At 32.5% G+C, this 23,229-nt stretch overlaps 1 protein-coding gene across 8 annotated transcripts in view; it reads left to right on the top strand.

Annotated features, from left to right (window-relative positions):
- The window catches only part of LOC141405511 (longitudinals lacking protein, isoforms F/I/K/T-like), a 496,088-nt gene that overhangs the window by 125,632 nt on the left and 347,227 nt on the right, over positions 1-23,229 (top strand). For all 8 annotated transcript variants that reach the window (XR_012413212.1, XR_012413213.1, XM_073989911.1 and 5 more), the window contains 4 exons: positions 11,094-12,039; positions 12,119-12,527; positions 12,597-13,217; positions 15,142-15,222. Coding sequence is in view for 6 of the 8 variants with exons in the window: in XM_073989911.1 (XP_073846012.1) it covers positions 11,866-12,039; positions 12,119-12,527; positions 12,597-13,217; positions 15,142-15,222 (1,285 nt within the window). In the remaining 2 variants the exon portion in view is untranslated. The remainder of the gene's footprint in view (positions 1-11,093; positions 12,040-12,118; positions 12,528-12,596; positions 13,218-15,141; positions 15,223-23,229) is intronic.

Raw genomic sequence — 23,229 nt, 5'->3', positions numbered from 1 at the left:
ACGGCATAAATCGCCTATTCAAGTGGAAAATCGTTGTCTTTGATGGAATATGCAAATTTATTTTACATTCATTGCAAAGGGGTCAAGTTAAAATGAAAATTATGGCTTTTAAAGAAATTTTGTATAAAAATTTAATACTACATATTTAAAACATGTAGTGGAAAATGAGAATATTAGAAGGGATCTTAGAAAAAACGTTGATATTTAAGTAATTTATTGAATAATTTAACTTGCAACCCATATTTTTTATGGCCGATATCAATCCATACTTTAAAGTAAATGAAGGGAATTTGAAAGGTAACTCTTCAAAGTTATCATTTGGCAAAGTTTACAATTCCATGGCGCGATGTCAAAATGTAAAATAAGGAGACTTTTAAAAGATTTGTTTAATTGATGTTTTTTTGCAACTTTTTTTAATTACGCAAAGCTTTAATTTTCCCCAAATGAAAATGGGTCCCATGTTATGTTTGTCAGACTTTATGTTGCAATGGCGACATAAAGAAGGGACATTTTAAAGAAATTTAAGATGTTTAAAATATTTTAACATTAATGACACATTTTTCAACAAATGAAAATATCCCGATTTTTTCCCACAAGAAAAAAATCTTAAAATTGGAAGGTGTAGTAGGGGAAATTGAAAAGAAGTTTTTGATAAAAATTATTGGTCTGTTCCAGTACTGCCAGAATCTACTAATTTTTACTATTTTTTCCGATAACATAAGGGAAAAAATGTTATCGTAGTAAAAAATAGTAGCTTCTTGCGGGTTCTGGAACAGAGCATATGATTGTTTTGTTTTTAAAACATATTTTAAAAACTACTATGCTTTACGAGACGGAAATTATCTGCTCTGGAAAAATTTTCCTGTTTTTCCCGCGGATACTTTTAATGTAATATTTGGTATATTTTTGCCGTAAGAAGTCATTAGACTTCGATACTACCCAGAATTAGACAGACCTCCTTTTCCTGTCGAAGAAACAGGAAACAAAATTTCCCGCCCAGCAATATTATTTCAAAATCTTCTTTAAAATTTGTAATGTTTGTAATTATTTTGGTAGTAGAAGTACGGACTTCCCCACGGAAAGCTAAATATCGTTGTGTTCAGTGTGCCAAGGGCTATGTACTGTAAAAATTTCAGACCGATCCGCGAGAGGTGCCCATAAACAACATAAAGGTGTTACACGTACGAAATTTCCGAAATGTCAAGACCCATATCTCAGGAAGTATGGACTTCCCCCCGGAAAATTATATATCGTTGGAATCAGGGTCCCAAGGGCTACCTATGGTAGATATTTCAGCCCGATCCAAGAGGTGCCCCTAAACGACACTTGTTCCATTATTTTTCATATATAAAACTGAATTTGAATTCGACCATCAATAGTTCCAAAACTTTCACGAATCAGTTTCTTTTGCAATTTTATCCATTTTTTTGCTTTAGAAAAGTTTTCAATGTTTTTGAGCAACTAGGGGAATTTTTGAAATTAAGTTTTTATAAACAAAATTTATTTTTCAAAATTATTTTTTTTATAAAAATTTAAAGTTTTAGAAATTATATTTTTAACAAAATTTTAGTTTTTTGAAACAAATATTTTTATGAAATGTTTATTTTTCTCATAGAAAAGATTTATAATTTTTTTATGAAATTTTTACTATGACGATTCGAATATTTGAGGGCATATCTTTCCTTTATCGACAGTATTCGGAAAAATATGAAATATTTGCGAAAGATAGTGCTTTTTTATGCTGATTCCAAAGCTGTATAATTTTTGTTGGGGAAATGCATACTTCCCGAGATATGGGCCTCTGAAGTTCTGAAAATTGCCTTGTTCAAAGGCCGGATACTTAGAGAAAAATTTTAATTTAAAAGAAAATGTTGTTCCCGTTCCCGAGATTGGCTCCTGTCCATAGGAGAAAGTCTCAAATCCCCGGCTATTAAAAGAAACTTACGATTTTTGAAAAAAAAAATTGCAAACTATCGGTAAAGGAAATTTGTTCCTATTTGAGTTGTCATAGATAATTTTTAAATTTTTTTTGCAAATTTTTGTTTTATAAAATTTTAATTTTTTGAAATCAACATTTTTATAAAATGATAACTTTTTTTTTTTTTTTTTTTTTTTTGAAAAAATCTTAATTTTCGAAAATATTTTTTAATTAGGTTCGAATTTGAATTTGAATTTTTTTATCAGAGGTCGGAATTATTGTCTTTAACACTGCTATCAAAATTTTCTTTGGCCTTCAAAATTTCGTAATTCACTTGAAACGTTTTGAAAATTTGGAAAAAAACGTGTATTCTAAATGTGCCGACACAAACATGAACTGTTTATTTGGAGGCAATGCAGACATTCGTTGGGTATTGGCTTCAAATTTTCCCACCGACATTTTGTACATAAGTCGATTTAAGTTGCTCCACATGGATTGATTTAAAATTTTAAAAATAGTTTGCCTTTAATGTGCGGATCACAACCATATACTTGCTATTAGGAGCAATCACATAATTCACCAGATAAAGGGTTTTCAAATTTATTGAGCGACAAAATTTTGATTTGAGTCCATTTTCGGGGCTCCACTTGCAATGATTTGAAATGTTAAAAAAATGTTTGAGCTTATTACTCTGATCACAACCATATGCAATTTATTAGGAGCAATCACATACTTCACGAGATATAGTCTTGAAATTTCTCAAGATACGCAATTTTGATTTGAGTCTACTTTAGGGCCTCCATTTCAAATGGTTTGAAGTTTTAACAATGGTAAATTTGAATGTTGCCGGTCACAACCATAGACAATTTGTTATGTGGAAGTCTCTACTTCCCGATATAAAGCCCTGAAAAGTTTTTTTAACCTACAAAATTTTGCGCTCTCAAGTCATGTTTAGGGCCATCAGCTGAAACGATTTCAAATTTTGAAAAAAGTTTGGTCCAAGTTTGCTGATCTCAATTCTACATGTTTTCTACTGCGGAATTTCGAACTTTGCAAAATGTACGGCTTAATTTTGAATTAAATCTAGTTTAGGGTCTCCACTGAGATCGCTTAAAAGATATCCTTGAACTGCCTAAAAAATGTTTACATTACTGACAAAATAACGAAACGATCGCTTAAAAGATAGCCTTGAATTGCCTAAAATTTTTTTACATTACTTACAAAATAACGAAAAAAGTCTCCACACGAAACTATTCGACTTTTGAATACAAATTTTGTCACAGGTAGTCCCGAATAAACCCAACTAATTGCAAATGTAGCTCCTAATGTAGATTTATGTCGTTTTTATCTCTTTCAATCCATACATATTAGGCTCTGCGATCCTAGAATATGACAATGACAATGCGCTTGTTCCAGTAAAAAACATTCAAAATTTCCAAAAAAAGTTTAAATTTCTGGAACAGACCTAATATTATTTTATTTTTATGGTTTAAATTTTTTATTGAAGAAATTAAATAAATATAACAATTAAAGTTTGAAAAAACATTCAAAATTCCAAAAAAAAAGTTTAAATTTCTGGAACAGACCTAATATTATTTTATTTTTATGGTTTAAAATTTTATTAACTAAATTAAATAAATAAAACAATTAAAGTTTGCAACTTAAAAATTATATCGTTGTGATCAGTAGTACCCTAATATTTACCGGTTTTCAAAATTACACGGCAATTCGAGGTGGAGCTACTATATTCAAGCCATAAGCTAAAACTGCCAAAAATTACTGCAAATTTTACATGTTTTCATTTAAACCTCTGTTAACACCTAAGAAGTGGGCCAGGGAGTGTAGAAAATCTTGATTCTCAGCAAAAAAAAAAATTGCCTGTTATTTTAAAAACTTCAAAAACTTTTGGTTTATATTTTCACTGACAACTCATAGAATTCATTAATTCCAACCGATCCGAGAGGTGCCCATAAATAAAGTAATGGTCTAAAAGAAGGACTTTCCCGAAATGTCAAGAGACCCATATCTCGGGAAGTATGGACTTCCCCTGGGAAAGATACATATATAGTCGTGATCAGGGTCCCAAGGACTACCTATGGTAAAAATTTCAGCCCGATCGGAGAGGTGCCCCTAAACGAGACTTGTTCCTCTATATCTAGGGAAGTATGGTCTCCCCCTGATAAAATGTATAATGTTGGGTATAGAACAGTAAGGCCTACCTGTGGGGTAAAAGTTTCAAAAAAATCTTGAGGTCGGGTGTAAAGCCCATTAAACCCCATTGATACCCCTTTTTTACCATACAATGAATTTCGATTATAGCTCTGTTCCAGAACTAAAAAGTTTTTACAATTTTTTACCACTTTTACACATTTTGCGTAACCGTACATAAAATTTATATGAAAATCGTTTACAACTTTTACGACTTTTACCACTTTATAAAGTATGGGAACAGGCCAAATATTTTACAATTCCACACCTTTTTCTTTCCAAAAAAAATATATAACAACTATAAAAATCTGGCAAACAAAATTCCAATGTGTGGGGGGGTCGACTTTATTTTTTCTATTATGAAAAACTTGGTATCTTCCTCGTCGTCGTCTTTGGCAGAAAGAAATCATCATCACCATCAACTACTTCGTTTTTCATTTCTTTTTTATAGCTTTGAAAAAAATGTTTTTTCTGTGCTTTTACTTTGTGTTTCCTCTATCTCTCCTCTTCACCACCAAAACCCAACTGCATAAATGGCGTCGTTTTCCTTTACGCCGCCACTCATCGTCATTATGCCATGGCAACAAATATGCGCCGCCAACGACGAACAGAAACAAAAATGTATTTTTGTAGTTTACAATTACGGCAAACAACAACAACAACAACCAGTCGTTGCGGTGGTGTTGTAGTTGCTTGATTTTCCAAAAAGCAGCATATCAACTAAATTTGAACTATGCTCTGGAAAAATCGTAATTTAAAAAAATAGGCTATATTTTTCCAAAAGAAATCATTTTTACAAATTCAAAGAATGAAAAAAAAGTTCAAAAAAGTTTTATTTCTAAATTGGGAGTCATTAATTTGTAAGGGGATTTTTATTACTGGTTGCTATGCTGCAAAGCAATTTTTCTCTTATTTTTTCTATGGATTTTTCTCATAAATTTCCATCCGCCAACTCTTTTGGGAGTTGCAAGCTCTTCGGTAAATTATCATTTTTGCTTCTCTTTTGTAATTTATTAGAAAGAGTATTTCAAATACTCTTACAAGTTGCATTTTAACTTTCTCTTATAATAGGGTTATGTTTTTGTTCTCTTTGTAAGTGAATTTCCCAGTTTTTTGTTTTTCATTTCTCCCTTGATTCAACCCTTAACATTTGATCTCTGTTTTGCAAACACCACTCTCATAACAGTAAAAATTGACACTTTCTCTCTTATTTAATATGGCTTCGGTAATTATGCTCTAGCTTGCTCTTTTACTCTTGTTATGTGCTATTGTTTACCATTTTGAAAGGGGGTGGGGTGGTGGTGATTGCTGCATTAGTGTGGCTCTGGCATCTGTGTGTTGTTTGTGTGTGTTTCACATCGTCACATTATTTCATTTCAAGTTAACTCGGCAACGAGTAAATCATTAATTCGTATTTCAGTCGTTTAGAAGTTTTGCTTGTTATGTGAGAGTGGAAAGACAAGAAGAAAAATAAAAGTTTTAACAAAAAACAATAATTACTATTATTAATAATTATACTTTTCTGTGAATTGTCATTATGATTAAAACCAAAACAAATTTGTGTGAGTGCTAATTTCCTCTATCTCCACTTCCTCCTTCTGTATAATATTCGTTTGTGAGCAAAAAAAAAAAAAACATAAATTATATTTGTGCATTTGTTTATTTTTTTTTTCTGTGTTATATCCCGCCGCGTCACTTTGCTTCTTTATTTTATTTCTTTTTATTTTTTCAACAACCATATCATCAGAATGTGCTGCTATTGTAGTTGTTGTTGGATTTTGTGCTACTTGTTTCTGCTGCCATTTTCGTGTTTGCTGTGTTTTATTTATTATTTTTCGCAATACTTGAACTTGACCTTGAAATTACTGTGTTTTTATTATTATTATTATTTTCGCGTTGTATGTGGCAACAAAAACAACAACAATCATAATAAAACAAATTGCATACATATACTATAGCAGAAAAACAGCATATCATAAACAATAATTATCATAAAAAATGTTTTTTTTTTTTAATAATTTTTCGTTAAATGTTGAATATTTTGGCAAATGCATGAAGTCAGGCATAAAGTTAATTATTTTAACATTAATGCTGGAATTTTGTTGCAGTGTGGAAATTGATGGATTTTTGTTAAACAAATATCTGTGAAGAAGATAGAAATTAGGTATAAAAAATTAAAAAAAAACCAAAAAATTGTTTACGAGTAGTTACTTTACCCTTTGAACGGTTTATGTGCAGTTTAGCAGCTGTGAAATTTTCACCTTTGTAGGGTAGCAGCTGTGAAATTTTTACCTTTGTAAGATCTTTCTTTCATCTCTTAACAAATAGCTAGTTACTCCTTTATTACCTTTTACATTTATTTTGTTTCAAGCCTTTGGTTTTTCCTTTTTTATTTTCAATTCAATTCAATTTATTTTCATAAATGGGAACCTAGCCCATAGGGCCAAGAGCGGTTCCAAATCGTTTAATCGTTTTACTATTTATTTTTCTCCTTTACCTTTTATTTTGTTTCTAGCCTTTGGTTTTCCCTTTTTAATCGTTTTATTATTTAATTTCCACATAAAACCGTGCAGCATAATTTGTTTACATTTCACAACATAGGTGGCAACACTTGTTATTGAAGGTACCTACTAATCGATAACATAAAACGTCAATGAATAATTCTTTTCTGTGTAATTTGCACACTTTTTTCGCAAATATGTTGTTACTTTAACAAACAAAATACAATTTTCCAACCAAACACCTTTGTCTGATAAAATTTGCATAATGTTGTTTGTTCTTCTTTTTCTTATCTATTTCAATTGGAGTCGTTTGTTTTTTTGTCCAAAATGTAAACTTTCTTCAATGACACTCTGTGTGAGAATTTATGTCTCTCTCACATTTGAGACAATCCTATATTGTATTTCACTTGTTTTTATTGATTTTCACTTGTTTTTACTTTTATGTTGTTTTTCTTGCCTTTATTTTCCTGTCTTTAATACATTTGTTATAAAATTTCCTCAATAATTGTGCAACACCGCATCTTCTTGCACTTGTTATCGAAGATACCAATCGATAACATTAAATGCCAAATTGCCCTGTGTCATCATCCTTATTTTCTCTCAGCTGTTTTTTTAATGAATATTTTGCAATTTTATTTTGTTAAATGATCAAAGAAGATACTTTTCTTTTATAGAATGTGCAATATATTATTTCTTCTCATTTTTTTATGTCCATTAGCCTTTTTTGGTTGTTTAAAGAAAATACAAACATTCTTTCAACGCACTCTGTGTGAGAATTTGGGGAACAAGTGTCGTTTAGGGGCACCTCTCGGATCGGGCTGAAATTTTTACCATTGGTAGCCCTTGGGACGCTGAATACAACAATATATAATTTTCCGGGGGAAAGTCCATACTTCCCGAGATATGGGTCTTGACATTTCGGAAATTTCGTACTTGTAACACCTTTAGGTTGTTTATGGGCACCTCCTGGATCGCAATCAAAACATTCTTTTAAATTTAAAGTGTTCTTAAATAGCCGGCCTTCGGCCGGGGATTTAAGACTTTCTCCTATGGACAGGGACAAAAGTGGGCTACGCAATCAAAACTTTCTTTTAAATTGAAAGTGTTCTTAAGTAGCCGGCCTTAGGCCGGGGATTTAAGACTTTCTCCTATAAACAGGTGTAAAAATAGGTTGCGTGCATAAAAGTACTCTCCATAAGCTTTAAAACGATGCCCATATTGCCCACGTTAGAATTTTAAAATGTCAAGACCCATATCTCGGCAAGTATGGACTTCCCCCCGACTTATATATCGTTGTATTTAGGATGCCAAGGGCTATCTACTGTAAAAATTTCAGCCCGATCCGAGAGGTGCCCATAAACAACCTAAATGTGTTAAAGTACGAAATGTCCGAAATGTCAAGACCCATATCTCGGGAAGTATGGGCTTCGCCCCGGAAAATTATATATCGTTGTACTCAGGGCTACCTACTGTAAAATATTCAGCCCGATCCCAGCGGTGTCCCTAAACGACATTTAAGCCGAATTTTTAGGTCTTTCGCTTTAAAGACGCCAAACATTTTTGACATTTCCTCCCCTTCTCTGTCAGGATTATTAAAAAACGTACTACAAAAATTTTCCTTTCTATTAACATGCTTTCCTCCTGTTTTTTTATTTTCATTTTTTTGCTTCACCCCGTTAAAGAGTCACGGTGGTGGCAGTCAAATATTTTAACATTCAGATATCAAGAACCAGTCATGGGAATTTTCCTTTCTTTCAGTTGTTTATAAATGAAGATTGTGGTATTTTTAACCAACTTTATTAAGAAAGGTTAACATGATATATCTACATTATATTAACTTTATTTATATGTATGTATTTTTATTCACATATCTTGTGCTATTTTGTAGAGTTGGTTGGTTCATCAAGTTCCGTGTGATATTAAGTATACGTAGTTACTTCATACAAAGATGTGGGCCATTGGAACTGCATAACTCTACTATTTTGTGCAATACAATTTTTCCTTCTCTGTGAGAGAATGGCGGTGTGTGGTCTGTGACGTATAGATTTCAACGCATCGACTTTTCTTTGGCACTGGCTGGCACTTTTTCTTTATTTCTTTTATTTTCATGTTCCTGTTGATGTTTACAATGCAATTTTCCCCTTCTGTTTCGCTCTGAGAGTATGTTGGTATTTTTGACATGCACTAATGGGAATTCTCCTTTCCCTATCTGTCATATCAGTCAGTACCTTATGAAGAAGATTAGCAATTTTTAGTAAACACCCAACATTTTCTTGTTAATATTTACAAAAGGAACAAATTGAATTTACGAACAGCTGGCCTTCGGCCGGGGATTTCAGACTTTATCCTCTCTCTCGCAAATTTCGGAACTTCAGAGGCCCATATCTCGGGAAGTATTGGGCTTCCTCCCGAAAAGCTTTATATTTTTGTAATCAGGGCGAGAAGATATACCCATGGTAAAAATTTCATATTTTTCCGCCAGGTGTTCGTAAAATCAATTTATGTCTTACAAAAATATCATTTCCAATTTTTCTTACCATCTCACTATGTATGTTCAACAATCAATCAAGAGCCATGACATTAATGGGAATTTGTTGTTTAATTGGCCAAATAAGAAGTGTATATTTATTACCCCGTTTGGCAAATAAAAACCCATGTCGGCCTTAGTATTTTAATCTTTTTTTATTCCAGGCTATTTTTCTATAAATAAAACAAAATACCAACATGTGTTGCAAATGATTATTTTTTCGAGTTTATTCGTTACTTTTCCCTTTGCGCTTTGCTTGAAGGAACATCAGTGATTTAGAAACTACCGAAACTTGCTATTGGATGTTGTTGCAGCTCTCCCCAATCCTTTAAATTACAACTACTCGCTTCATTTTTCATTTGTAGATCCCACAATGATAGAAACTTGACGCCACGTTTTTTTAATTTCCTTAAATTATTTGTTCTTAATGCCAAACAGTTATGTTGAAGTAGGCAATCATATGTTTTCTCAACATCAACGGTCTTCTCTCGTCAATTTGTGACAAAACTCTCTCACAACATAACTGACCAAATGACACCTCACATGTAATCGTTTTATCGAACATGCACTTTCATTGATATGGAGTTATCGATAATCTAAATGAACAGCTGTTTCTATGTGGGGAAAGATGTGATGTCATTTAACTTGTTTAAAACTAATTTATGATTATTTTTAACTATAAATCAACCTCTCTAAAACTAAAAATAGTTTGTCACTGGAACAAAAAACAAATTGACATACACCTCATTATGCATTTTACTGATTCCTTCTTCTTGCTGTTGTCTGATTTTATAATGAAAGTACTGCAAATCTATATCAGGTTTTCTTGCATTGCAAGCAGCTCCAAAACCTCATAATAACGGTAATTTCTTTTTCTTATATCACTGTTGTCGACGACAACAGTATGAATGGAATAATAAATTTTTATTTATCAATTTGTTTAAATGTTTTTTGTTTTGCTTTATGTGACCGACTGGCTGACTAGCAATCAGGTTTCATCCAAAAAAACACAACCACACAACGACATTATATTTGTTTTGCCTAATTAACATAAAATTCTCATCAATACATTTTTTGGTGGTGATGATTACCTAATTGAATTTCTAAGGCTTACACTTGACTGTACTTAATGGGAATTTATTGGGATTTGGGTGCAATAACAATAACACGTTAACTATAAGTGTGGGAAGAAATTTTAAAGATGTATTTTCCAAGTGCCATGAAAATGTTTTGATAGAGTTTGAATTATCAATAATTAAAATTATATATTTTGGAGGAACTCTTGCTATTAAATTTATCAAAACTACACCATCTGTCGGTATTATTTCAATATTACTTGCGGTCCGTAAACAGCAACTTTGTTCACTTGAAGCCGCTTTCTTCCTATTTTTACAACCTGCATTTGAATTTTTTAAGCCACATCTATTTTACATTGCTATGGGAAATAATCAGGCCTAGGCCTACATTGCTGCATTAATAAATTTCAGTCAGCAAATGAGTCCAAAACATGTTTCTGTTTTGTTTCTTAATCAACAAAAGACGGCGAAAACCTCAAACGGCGCTATTGTGTCTATATGCCTTATAATCGATAAATGTAACAGCTGATTGTTGTGGTAATGGTAATCGATTGGTTATATTAATACTTTGTTATGATGGGAGCACAAATGTCACAGAGAACATCAAATATAATCACAGAGCCACACAAAAACTAAAGCCGACATAAATGAACTCCATTATAAAATGTTATAAAACAAATGGAGTAAAAACGAGAAATAATTCGCAAACTTCATAACTACCGGTGACATTGTGTAGTATCGCCGCTCTCGTATCAAACACTCAACTCTCCATCTTGTGTTTCTCACAAAAATTATAATTTTCCCTTATAAATAAAATACATTTGTACTAATTTTACTTTATTCCCCTTCTTTTCTAATTACAGCTTTAATTTGACTACAACAACAAAAAAGCTAAGCAAAGCAACAAATACCAAACAAACTATTCCTAAATGATACCATAAAAGTGTAAAGGAAGAAAGAAAAGCCAAGCATATGAAAAACAAACGACAACAACAACAAACATACCAAAATCTAGTAGTGAAACAACAACAATATAAAAACCACCTTAACCCTCCTCTATAAAAGAAGAAGCAAGATACTACAACTTAAAATAGAAAAAAAAAAAACAAGAAGAAGAATCAACCAACGACAACAACAATAAATAGAAAAAAAACCCCGTTCCGTTGGTGTTACAAAAAAAAGGGAACATATACAACAGAATTTCTCTCTCCTCAGTCTTTCTAAGTCTCTTTGTGAAAGCAGAAAAACAAAATAAAAACAGAAAGTAATTTATAAATTGACGTAATTACACTCAGGATTCAAAAACAAAAAAGAAATATATAAACAACAAAGAAAACAAGATAACTTGTAGTGACCAAATACCAAGAAAAACCCCAACATTTTTTCTAATCAAGCAAACACATCATCTCTTCAAAGTCATCAATAATTAAGGCAGAAAGAAAGCAAAGCGGTAACAAGGAAAAAAGGAATATTCAAAGTAACAACAACGTTGTTGTTGGAGGAGGAGCAACTCAACCATCCACCCCAAGACACAACTGTCCCCCTCTTTTCCCCCTCAACGCACCACACTAGAGCGGCCCCATCATTTTGTCAAAATAAGTTTTAACACACACAACTAAAGATCGTCCACCCATCATGGATGACGATCAGCAATTCTGTTTGAGGTGGAATAACCATCAGAGTACACTAATCAGTGTATTCGATACACTGCTGGAAAATGAGACATTAGTCGATTGCACATTGGCCGCTGAAGGCAAATTCTTAAAAGCCCACAAAGTTGTGCTCTCAGCGTGTAGCCCCTATTTTGCGGTAAGTTTAAACATTTTCCTGAAATCATTAAGATCTGTTAACTAAATTTCAAATGTCTTTCCATTTTGTTTTACTACAGACCCTTTTACAAGAGCAATACGATAAACATCCCATCTTCATTTTAAAAGATGTGAAATATCAAGAATTAAGAGCCATGATGGACTATATGTATCGTGGTGAGGTGAATATCTCCCAGGATCAATTGGGTGCCTTGTTAAAGGCTGCAGAATCTCTACAAATCAAGGGTCTGTCAGATAATCGTTCTGGCGGCGGTGCATCACAGCCCAAACATCCTGAACATCATAGGCCAACAATGGCAGGCAAATTGAGCGGTGGCTATACGTTAGAACAAACAAAACGAGCACGCATCACAGGTGCTGCTGGCCCAGCCATGGATGCCAGTGAAATGGGCTCACGAGAGGGTTCATCTAGTCCATCAAGAAGACGTAGAAAAGTGAGACGCAGGAGCATTGAAAATGCCATGACTGGTAGGTTTTAAATATGCCCTTGTTTTCCGAAAATTTTATTAAATTGCTTCGTTTTCTTTTTGTTTGCAGATGTCCATGATAATTCCAATTCATCACAACAACCCACACAATCGAATGCCCCTGGTTTGGGTGCCATCACAGCTGCTGCCTCTGCATTGGCTGCTGCCGCTGCTGGTGCACCACCAAGCGCCGCCGCTGCTGCTGCCGCATTAGCATCCACAGTAGTCCCCCTATCCGCTACACAACAACAACAATCCTCCTCATCAGCTGTTACCTCAGCAGCGCCCGGCACGACCTTAAGCTCCTCTAAAAAGACTGACAATGTTAAAGGATCCACTCAACAACAACAACAACAAGATGCCATCAATACCGATAATGTACAAGGTTCTGCCGCTGGCTCAATGGCCACAGCTACACCCGCTATGGATACCGAGAGCGCAACAGATGCCAGTACTGCCGATAAATCGAATCATAAACAACAGCAACAACAACAACAGTCGAAAACAACAACCTCAAAAGATACATCAAGTGTGACTGGCTCTGAATTGGTAATTGAACCCAAAGCTGAATATGATGATGAGGCAAATGATGAAACTGTTGAGGATTTGACATTAGATGAAGAGGATATGGGTATGGATGATTTGGATCATAATGCCGGCACAAGTCAAGGTGGTGAAGGATCTAGTCAAGGTAAGGAAGCAAATGATTTTTTGGGGAATTGATTTCAGAAAAAGAACTCGTTTTGAAATGAAGTAATTTTTGAAATGTGTTAGGTTTAGGGCCCCCAAAAATATTTTGATTCATTTAACTGATAGGGAATGCCTTTGGGGTATGTACGACTGTTTGTCCTGTGGTCGGGGGTAAAAAATTTAAGGATTGCAATACTTTCCTCGTAAGTTTCTAACTTGTTTTGTTACTTGAAGGGTAGCACTTTCTCCTTATCATGGGACGTATTATTAACTTCCCCCACAAAAGGACAACAAGGACCAACCCGCGGGAAAACGTTCTTATAAATCTGAGTATTCCTTAGTTACCGCATTGATTACCCTTTACTCGCAAAATATGACGTTTCCTCAAAATAATAACACAACCAGGGATTTTCTGGAGAAATTTCGTTCTCCTAAAAATTTCTTAACCTCAAATTTTACTACAAATTTTTAGAATAAAAGTATGATATATTTTTCCCTCACGTGAAGTATATTACCGCAATCAATACAACAGGACCATCCAAGAGCGTCTTCCTAAACCCGAATGTTCCTTACTTTCACCACATTTGGTGCCCCTAAACTAAACATAACCCTTTAACACAGTCCTATATTTTGAAATGTATGTGATTCCTCCATAAAATTGATATAATCGTAGTCCGGACAACAAGACGTATCTCTGGTATAAATTTCTTGTCATTTTGAGTGGCGCCGTTAAAACGAACATAACCTCAAATTTTAAAACATTAGCTGGAGGGTGTTGGCTTGGGGGATTTGAAGTTTTATCATGATTTTCAAACTGAATTGACGGTAATTTTGGGTTCTCATTCCCTAGTAACCAACCCTCCCAGTGAATAGGCCCATATTTTGGTGTTCCTAAACTTAACATAATCCCTTAACCTAGTCCTATATCTTGGAAAGTATGAGTTTCCTTCACAAAGATACGTATCATCGAAATCAAGACAACAAGCCCTATCTCTGGTAGAAATATTGTGTTACTTTGTTCGGCACCCCATAACAAACGTAACCTAAAATTTTACAACATTTGTTGGAGAGTGTGGGCTTAGGGATTTTAAGTTTTAATAGGATTTTTGAATTGAATTAGTTATAATTTTGGGTTCTCATTCCCCAGAAACCAAACCTACCAGTGAATAGACTCATATTTTAGTGTTCCTAAACTTAACATAATCCTTTAACACAGCCCTATATCTTGGAAAGTATAAGATTCCTTCACAAATATGTATATCATTGTAAGCAGTACCTGTTAAGAACTATCTCTTTACAATGTATGACAATCATCTCGGTCTCACCTCTAAAACAAACATAACCTCAAATTTTCCAACATTTGCTGGAGAGTGTTGCCTTGAGGTTTAAAAGTTTTTGCAGTATTTTCGGACTGAGTAAGCTATTCTTTTGGGTTTTCATTCCCTAGAACCCCTTCCTGTTCGTTTTTAGATCCATATTTTGTTTTAATCCCCAACAATGCCGCCTGATTTTAGTGTTCGGCAGGTTTTGGGCATAATTTTCGAATAAAATTGAACGTGATAAACTCCGCTCAGGTTCGAATTTCCCCGACAACCTGCTTGTATGGGGAACCGGAAATTTATAATTTATTTAAAAATTTAAAGAAAAAAAAATTCGAAATTTTTGGAAAATTTTTGGAAAATTTTTTAATTTTTGGAAAATTTTTAAATTTTTGCAAAATTTTTAGATCTTTGGTGGTTCATTTCTTACTTCGAAAATTTTGGAAAATTTGTAAATTTTTGCAAAATTTTTAAATCTCAACCGCCTTATTTTAAATATTTTTGATTAAACAAAATTTCAAATCGAGTTCTATTTTGTTGTATTTTTATCTTTTTAATTTAAAATATATATTAAAATCTGCGTTTTTTTTTTCATCTTTGTTTTAGGATATGCACCCTGGCAACATGATAGATCTCAGGATGAATTATTATTGGCAACACAAGAAGCACAGCAACGGGATCCTCAAGGTGAGTCGAAATGAAAACTTATCAATAAAAATATATATATTATAATACTACATTATATAAGAGTAATAAACAAATGAAAAAGCAAAAGAAAGCTAAAAAGAGCACGACAACAATATGAGTTTACGATACAAAACAAAGCAAATATTCACAAATCCGAAAAGAAAACATTCATTTCTTCTTTTTAATTACTTGAACACTTTAAACAAAAACAACACATATACACAAACAGCATACAAAGAAAAACAGCAAATTTTATGAAAAATTATTTAAGTAAACAAAAAACGAGGATTATATTCCTTTAGCTTCAATATTTATTTTCTCCCTATTTGTTTCAAAAGCTGTTGTTAATTTCGTTTCTATTTTAATTCCTACTCCTAATGTTTAAAGTTGTTTTCTTCACAATTACAGTTTCCCCTAAAAAATACAACAACAAAAGTCGTGCTCATTTTTAAGTAAAACGTTTTTTTTTCGAATAAATATCGAAACTCGAAAAAATATATTTAGAGATATTAAAGAAGAGAATTTAACAAAAACAAGCAACAAAAATTTTTTTAACCCTCCCTACTCCTAATTAGTTTTAATTTTTTTTTATTAAAAAAACAAAGTAACAAAAAATGTTTAAAATGTTTGACTTTTTAAGCATTTTTTCTTTCTAACTCTTTAATTTTTTTTTGGTTATATTCTTTATTTTAATTTTGTTTATATACATTTTTGATTAACTCTATCTCTGTGTATACTATATAAGAAGTTTTTTTTTAGTTTAAAACTCTATCGCTGTCATTTATTTTTATATCAATTATTACTACTTTCTTGTGCAAGTTGTTAATTTTAGTTTTGAATGATTAACCCTAACCAAAAAAAAAAAAAAAAAAAAAAAAAAAACAACAAACCAACCCCCCACTCATTATTTACTACCACTCTTAATAACAACGTTAAATATTAACACTAACATTTTTGTTTGGTTATAAAACTTGATTATTTTTTATTACAAATTTATTTTTTTATATATTTTAGTTGTATTTTATTTTAATTTATAATTTGTTGGTGTTTGTGTAGTAGCATCATATATTTTTATAAAGTAATTATTTTATTTTGTTTTAATTTCCTTGTTTACTTTTCTAAAAAAAAAACATTTATTACGAAAAAAAAACCTGAAAATAGGAATATTTTTTCAATTAGCAGCCACTAAAAATCTCAAAAAATTCAACAATCATTCATTCACACATTTGGCTCGCTCTGTGTCATCTTCTCCAGCCACCTTTTTTTCTTGTTCATAACATTATCACCATCTCGTCATCATTGTCATCAACGATAGTCGTCACATTTGCTTCATGTTTTATCATGCTACTATATTAATATGCTCGCATACGTATCCTATTATCTCTCTCGGATTGTTGATATTTTTTTCTTTGTTAGGTTTAGTGTCGTTCTTCTTCTTCTACACATACACATACATACATGTACATTATTAAGTTGAACAGAAAGTGCATAAAAAAACGTAATTTAGATGTTTCAACAACACGTCTACCCAACTCAACATTATGTCCATTATATTAATGATGTCTGCCCGTCCGTCCCCCCGTCTTAACGAAAAGAACCAAAAATATCAAGAATTTTCTCTTTCCCTCACTTGGTTTGGCCCCTGTCGCCTTCTTAACCAGTAGTTCAACAAGAAAAATATCATTTTTTAAACACCCACCCATATATAGAAAATAGACTAGACTTCAATCTCCATATTGGGAAATTTTTATTTTTTTTAAGACATCCCAAACCACTTGCCCAATACTTTGATTTGGTTCTCCAGTGACAGCCAACCAATTGTTTTAAAAATGTTTTCAAAGACAAAAAAATACGCATGCATCTATTTGAAAAGTGTAACAATTTAAATATTTTTTAGTTATTTTTTTTTTCTTAAGCAAATTTGAAATTTTTGGATAGTGTAAAAACAATATTGCTTTTAATTTATTTTTGGTTGACGGGACTTTTTTTTTGTTTTGTATATTTTTATAAATTATTTAATTTTAATTTTGAACAAGTTGTTAGATTTTTTTGTTTTGATTATAAACTAGTAATTAAATGGCACACAATTTTTTTAGTAATTAAAAACCGGTAAAACCGCAAAAAACACATTTCGGGCGTCTACTTTACTACTTTGGGGGGACTAAACTAATCTCTAAGATTCCTTGTTTGGTCCCCTGTAGTGTAGTGTCTTTATTTTGCACAGTTTTGTTGTTGGTTTAACTGACAACAAAGTTTCCTTTGTGCGAAAAAAGTGTAAAGTGTATAAAGAAGAAAAAAGAAGTTATAAAAGCAAAAAAACTCAAAAGAAAACAAAAAAGTGAGAAAGTGTTTAAACCAACCAGCCAGCCAGCCAAGCAACCCAGCAACAAAGCAAGCAATAGCAGCAGTAGCATCAGCAGCAATACACAGATTTGCCGTTGTCGTTTTTGCCGCGTCCACCTCAATGCAGCAGCGCTTTAAGCCGGTTGATAAAGCATGTAGCTGTCTTTTTTCAACGAGAAAACCCAGGTAAAGTATTTTCAATAGTTTTCCACAAAAAGACAGTGAGGTACGTTTGGGCTTTTGATACCGTGCTTAAGGCAAACATCAGCAGCGCAGCAACATTGCCGTCGTCATCATCTGTTTATGCTTTCACTTTATGCTGGTTGTCTGTCGCCGTCATCGTTTCCTGATGCGCTTTTGTGGTTTGGGTAACTTTCTTCTCTTGGATGTTCGTTGGCCTTCTTCTTTTTCCACTTCCAGGTAAGTATTACTTTGCTCGGCAGTATCGGCTGGGTAAAGTGCCTTGAAAATATGATATTAATTATATTTTTGAGTTATGTTTTGTTATGTTCTTCTTTTTCTTACTTTTTTTCCTTTTTAACTTTAAGAAATTAAAACTTGAAAATGTTTCTTTTCTATTTTAAAAGATTTATTTTTAATTTTTTTTTGGCTGATTGTAACATTTTTAAGTTTTTAATTTCTTTTGGTTTCTAACTATCCTTTTTTCTCGCCTGACTTTTCCCAATTCCCATAAAATTCCCTACAAATTCCCTCATTTTTCTACTTTCTTCTTTAACATTAATTATTCCGCCCTTCATATTCATTTAAAAAAATAACTTCACAACCCTCATAACCCGTTCCTCCTCCTCCTCCCCCTCCTCAACATATACATACATACAACAACAACATTTCAGGTTGGTTTTGCAAAAACATCTACGGTCCGATCAACACCGCACGCTTAGTTGTAATTCAAAACGGGTAAGCTTTTTTGTGTCTTCTTTCCTCCCGATTTTGTCATTGTAGAACTTTTTTTAATTAGAGAATATTTTGTAATAATTTCACCAGGGCCCACCCCCACTGTACACCCACAGCAAACATTTTATATAAACCCATCAAATACAAAAAAAAAAAAAAAAAAAAAAAAAAACTTGGAATACATCTATCTACCTTCATTCAATTCAAAATTCAGTTCTGTACTGGGTATATATTTTTTTCTAAATTAAAATCAACACCTTTCCATGTTGAGTCAACATTTTCCAATGTTAAGACAACATTTTTCAATGTTAAGACAACATTTTTCAATGTTGAGCCAAAATTTTTCAACGTTGAGCCAACAATTTCCATTGTGAGCCCATCTTTCCAACATTTTCCAATGTTGAGACAACTTTTTGCAATGTTGACCCAACTTTTTTTACGTTGAGCCAACAATTTCCAACGTTGAGTCAACATTTTCCAATGTTAAGACAACATTTTTCAATGTTAAGACAACATTTTTCAATGTTGAGCCAACAATTTCCAACGTTGAGCCAACAATTTTCAACATTTTATAATGTTGAGCCAATAGTTTGCAATGTTGAGACCATATTTTCCAATGTTGAGCCAACATTTTTCAACGTTGAGCCAACAATTTCCATTCTGAGCCCATATTTCCAACATTTTCCAATGTTGAGCCCACATTTCCAACATTTTTCAATGTTCAGACAACTTTTTGCAATGTTGAGCCAACTTTTCTACTTTGAGCCAACAATTTCCAACGTTGAGTCAACATTTTCCAATGTTAAGACAACATGTTTCAATGTTGAGCCAATCATTTTCAACATTTTCTAATGTTGAGCCAACAGTTTGCAATGTTGAGGCCATATTTTCCAATGTTGAGCCAAAATTTTTCAACGTTGAGCCAACAATTTCAATTCTGAGCCCATATTTCCAACATTTTCCAATGTTGAGCCCACATTTCCAACATTTTTTAATGTTTAGACAACTTTTTGCAATGTTGAGCCAACAATTTCCAACGTCGAGTCAACATTTTCCAATGTTAAGACAACATTTTTCAATGTTGAGCCAACATTTTTCAACGTTAAGCCAACAATTTTCAACATTTTCTAATGTTGAGCCAACAGTTTGCAATGTTGAGGCCATATTTTCCAACGTTGAGCCAACAATTTCCATTGTGAGCCCATATTTCCAACATTTTCCAATGTTGAGACAACTTTTTGCAATGTTGAGCCAACTTTTTTACGTTGAGCCAACAATTTCCAACGTTGAGTCAACAATTTCCAACGTTGAGTCAACATTTTCCAATGTTGAGACAATATTTTCTAATGTTCAGACAATATTTTCCAATGTTGAGTCAAGATTTTCCAATGTTGAGTCAACATTTTCCAATGTTGAGTCAACATTTTCCAATGTTGAGTCAACATTCTCCAATGTTGAGCCAACATTCTCCAATGTTGAGCCAACATTCTCCAATGTTAAGACAACATTTAGAGCCTGAGTCAACTTTTTCGATGGTGAATCCTCTGAATACAACATTTTTAAATGTTTATTCAATATCTTTCGAATAACGTTTCAGAGTTGAATTCACATAACCTCAAAAATAGTTTAATTTGGTTCGTTGACTTTTTAAAAATTATGAACAAAATACCCCTAGAAACGTACATACATAACCGGTAACAATCCCAAGTAACCCTGCTGTTCTGCAAAATTATTTAAATTATCATTTATTAGAGACACAATTTTATCACATAACCTCAACTTGTAGGGCCAGGAACTTTGCTATGCTGGAAGAAAACAAAAACGTTCATTTTCATATTATCACAATAGTTAAAGTTAGTTAAAGTAGATATCATTCACATGTGTTTGTCCTTGGAACACTCCATCACCCTTAACATATCTATCACTTGGCAATGAAACATCCTACAAACTTAGTCGCCGTCCTCCTCCCCTATATGATTAATTTTAAACTACAAGAACTACAAACTAAGCGTGCGCAACTTTAACAACAAATATAACAAATCATCAACACTTGACAACAGCAACAACAACAAAATTTAAACAAATTTCTTTAAAGATTTTTGACCAAAAGAAATCAAAAGAAATTTGTTTTGATTGCAGCAGCTGCAAAAGGAAAACAAGTTATCGATAACACACACAATTAAGAAAGATAAACAAACATCTCTGGTTTTGTCCCATATCGATATGAGAGAGAGCATGGCGGAATATGAAGGTGTTACATCGATAACAATAATCGGCCCATTTACCACACCAAACGTCAACATTTGTTCGCAAATTTTGACGTTTGGTCTGATAAATGGTCCGATTATTGTTATCTTGTAACACCTTATTATTCCACCATGAGAGAGCGTATAATGACCGTTTCATCGCTCAATTGTGTGGGTAAACAAACAAATCGATAACATGAAATGAAAAGAAACTGTAAGTAGATTTATTTTTATTTCTATTTTTAATGTTAAGAAAATGGGTTTAAATTAATAGGATTTTTAGAATGTTTAATAACTGAAAAGATGATAATAGGTTACCAGGAATGGGATATAATTTTCTTCTGGGAGTTATTAAAAAAATCATTTAAAGAGAAACATATAAATCTTCGATGAAAATGTTTTGAACTATTTTAAATATTAAAGTGAACATTGGCCTGAAAGGAAATAAATATCAAAAAGAAGGAAATTCGAATATGTTTAATTTACATGATCCTCATGTTAAATCAAAATGAGGCTTACTTACACAAACTTGATAAGGAAGGTTGGTGGTTAAGTTTTCAAATTAATGGAAAAACACATTAGTTAAAAATTAATAAAGTAAATTACCATCTTCCGCACATAGTACGCAATTGTAATTCAGACCGAGAAGGGCTTTTTTACACAAATTCTTCGGTTTAAGATTATAAAATAATTTAAAATTTTAAAAGATTTTATAATATTTTTGTATTGTAATTCAGGTTGGGAGATTCCTTATTAAAAATTCCTTCTCGATAATTCCCTGTTACAATATTTTAATCTGCTTACCTGACCTTGGATAATTTTCTAGCATCTCTCATATTGTTCTTCAATAATTTATTAAAATTTTGAGATAACAAAAGTATTATTTTTTGGGATTTTCATTCGAGGTTTCATTAAGGGCACATTTGTCTACCTGAGATAGAACATCAAAATCGAATAATAGTTGGAATTTTTGTAGCATATTTCAATCTCTCTACAGCTGTACCAGCCACACACAGAGACAGCTGTTGTTTTTGCAATTAGTACTAAATGTTTGAAGCTATGTTTAGCTGCTGCAGATTATTAGTCATCTAGAACCAAATCTATTTTATTGCTTTATGCACACATTTGAGATCAAGTTCAAGGCCAATCACCATAACACACACAACAATAGATGTAGGTAGGTAGATAGGTAGACGTCAGCAAAACGAAAATTTTATATGATTTCAACAAAAGCAATGGTGTTTTTAAAAATACCAATAGAAGAAATAGTCATGGTATTAGTTCAGATTAATCCCAAATTGTTTTAAATAGAACATCTGTCTGTATTTTTCTAACGGAAACTGGAATATCCTGAGGTTTTATTTGAAAAGTTTTACACATTTTGCATTTATGGGAATTTGCAAACACAAAACAATCTTTAAGGGTTGGTCTTTTAAGACAAGTTAATATTTGGGAATTAGGGAATTAAAACACCACCATGTCAAATGAGGTTAGGATGAAGTTTATCAAATGGCCCAATCACCCGAAATTTTTGTCAAACATTCTCAGAAAATCTTAATATTCTCAGTAATCTTAATATTTTAAAAAATTTTAATGTTTTTAAAAATCTTAATATTAGCAACTATTTTGAGTTTGTGGCAAATAATCGGAATGAGTTCGCCGAAGATCATGGATCTCAAATTTTTCAAACAACAATAATTCTTTGTACTTCTCCCAACATGCCCAAATCCAACTATTCAAAAACCTCAAGTACAAATTGCAACTACTCCCCAAATTCATGTTGTGAATTGGAATATTCAAAATTCAATGCAGGGAAATTTTAAAAAGTGAAATTCTTTTAAAATTAATGTTTTGAAATGTTGAAAACTACTAGAATTAATTATGGAATATTCTCGCCGAATCGACAAAAATCTTCCCTTTTTGGACATAAATATGGAATTAAAAAATTGTGAAATTGGGGAAAATTCCACACAGAATTTTTATTCATGATTTCCCTGTATATAAATAAAAATTGTGGTTCCCAACAAATTCCAGCCATCTACGACTAGACAGAGTAACCTTTCACCGTGCGCCTTAACTAATTTTAAATGGAAGGTGATTACACAGTCAGTGCATTGTCTCAATTCGAACTTCTATATCTCAAAAACGGTAAAACCTACGAAAACATCATAAAGGTTAATCTTGTGGAGTATTTTCACAGCTTCAACATTTTCTTTATGCCCATTGCTATAGGACTTGCAGTTTCTAAGCAAAATCGTGAAAACCTAAAGAACCCCTAAAAATGTGAACTTAAATCGCAATTTTTTATTGATGAATTTCTCTATCAAATAAGGGTGCTAACAAAAGAACATCCAAATGATAACTTTACAAACATTTTCAAAAATATGCCCATAATTTTGACTGGAAAAGCAAGAGTTTGGATTCCATTTAATGGCATGAATTTTGTGTGAGGCGTTAAGATGCCATTTTAAAGATCTTAGATCCGACTTTGACCTAATGGAAA

Source organism: Musca autumnalis, unplaced genomic scaffold (genome assembly GCF_047663935.1).
Source record: "Musca autumnalis isolate F117 unplaced genomic scaffold, ASM4766393v1 scaffold_5, whole genome shotgun sequence".
NCBI classification, from domain to species: domain Eukaryota; kingdom Metazoa; phylum Arthropoda; class Insecta; order Diptera; family Muscidae; genus Musca; species Musca autumnalis.
This window is presented reverse-complemented; position numbering and strand designations above follow the sequence as displayed.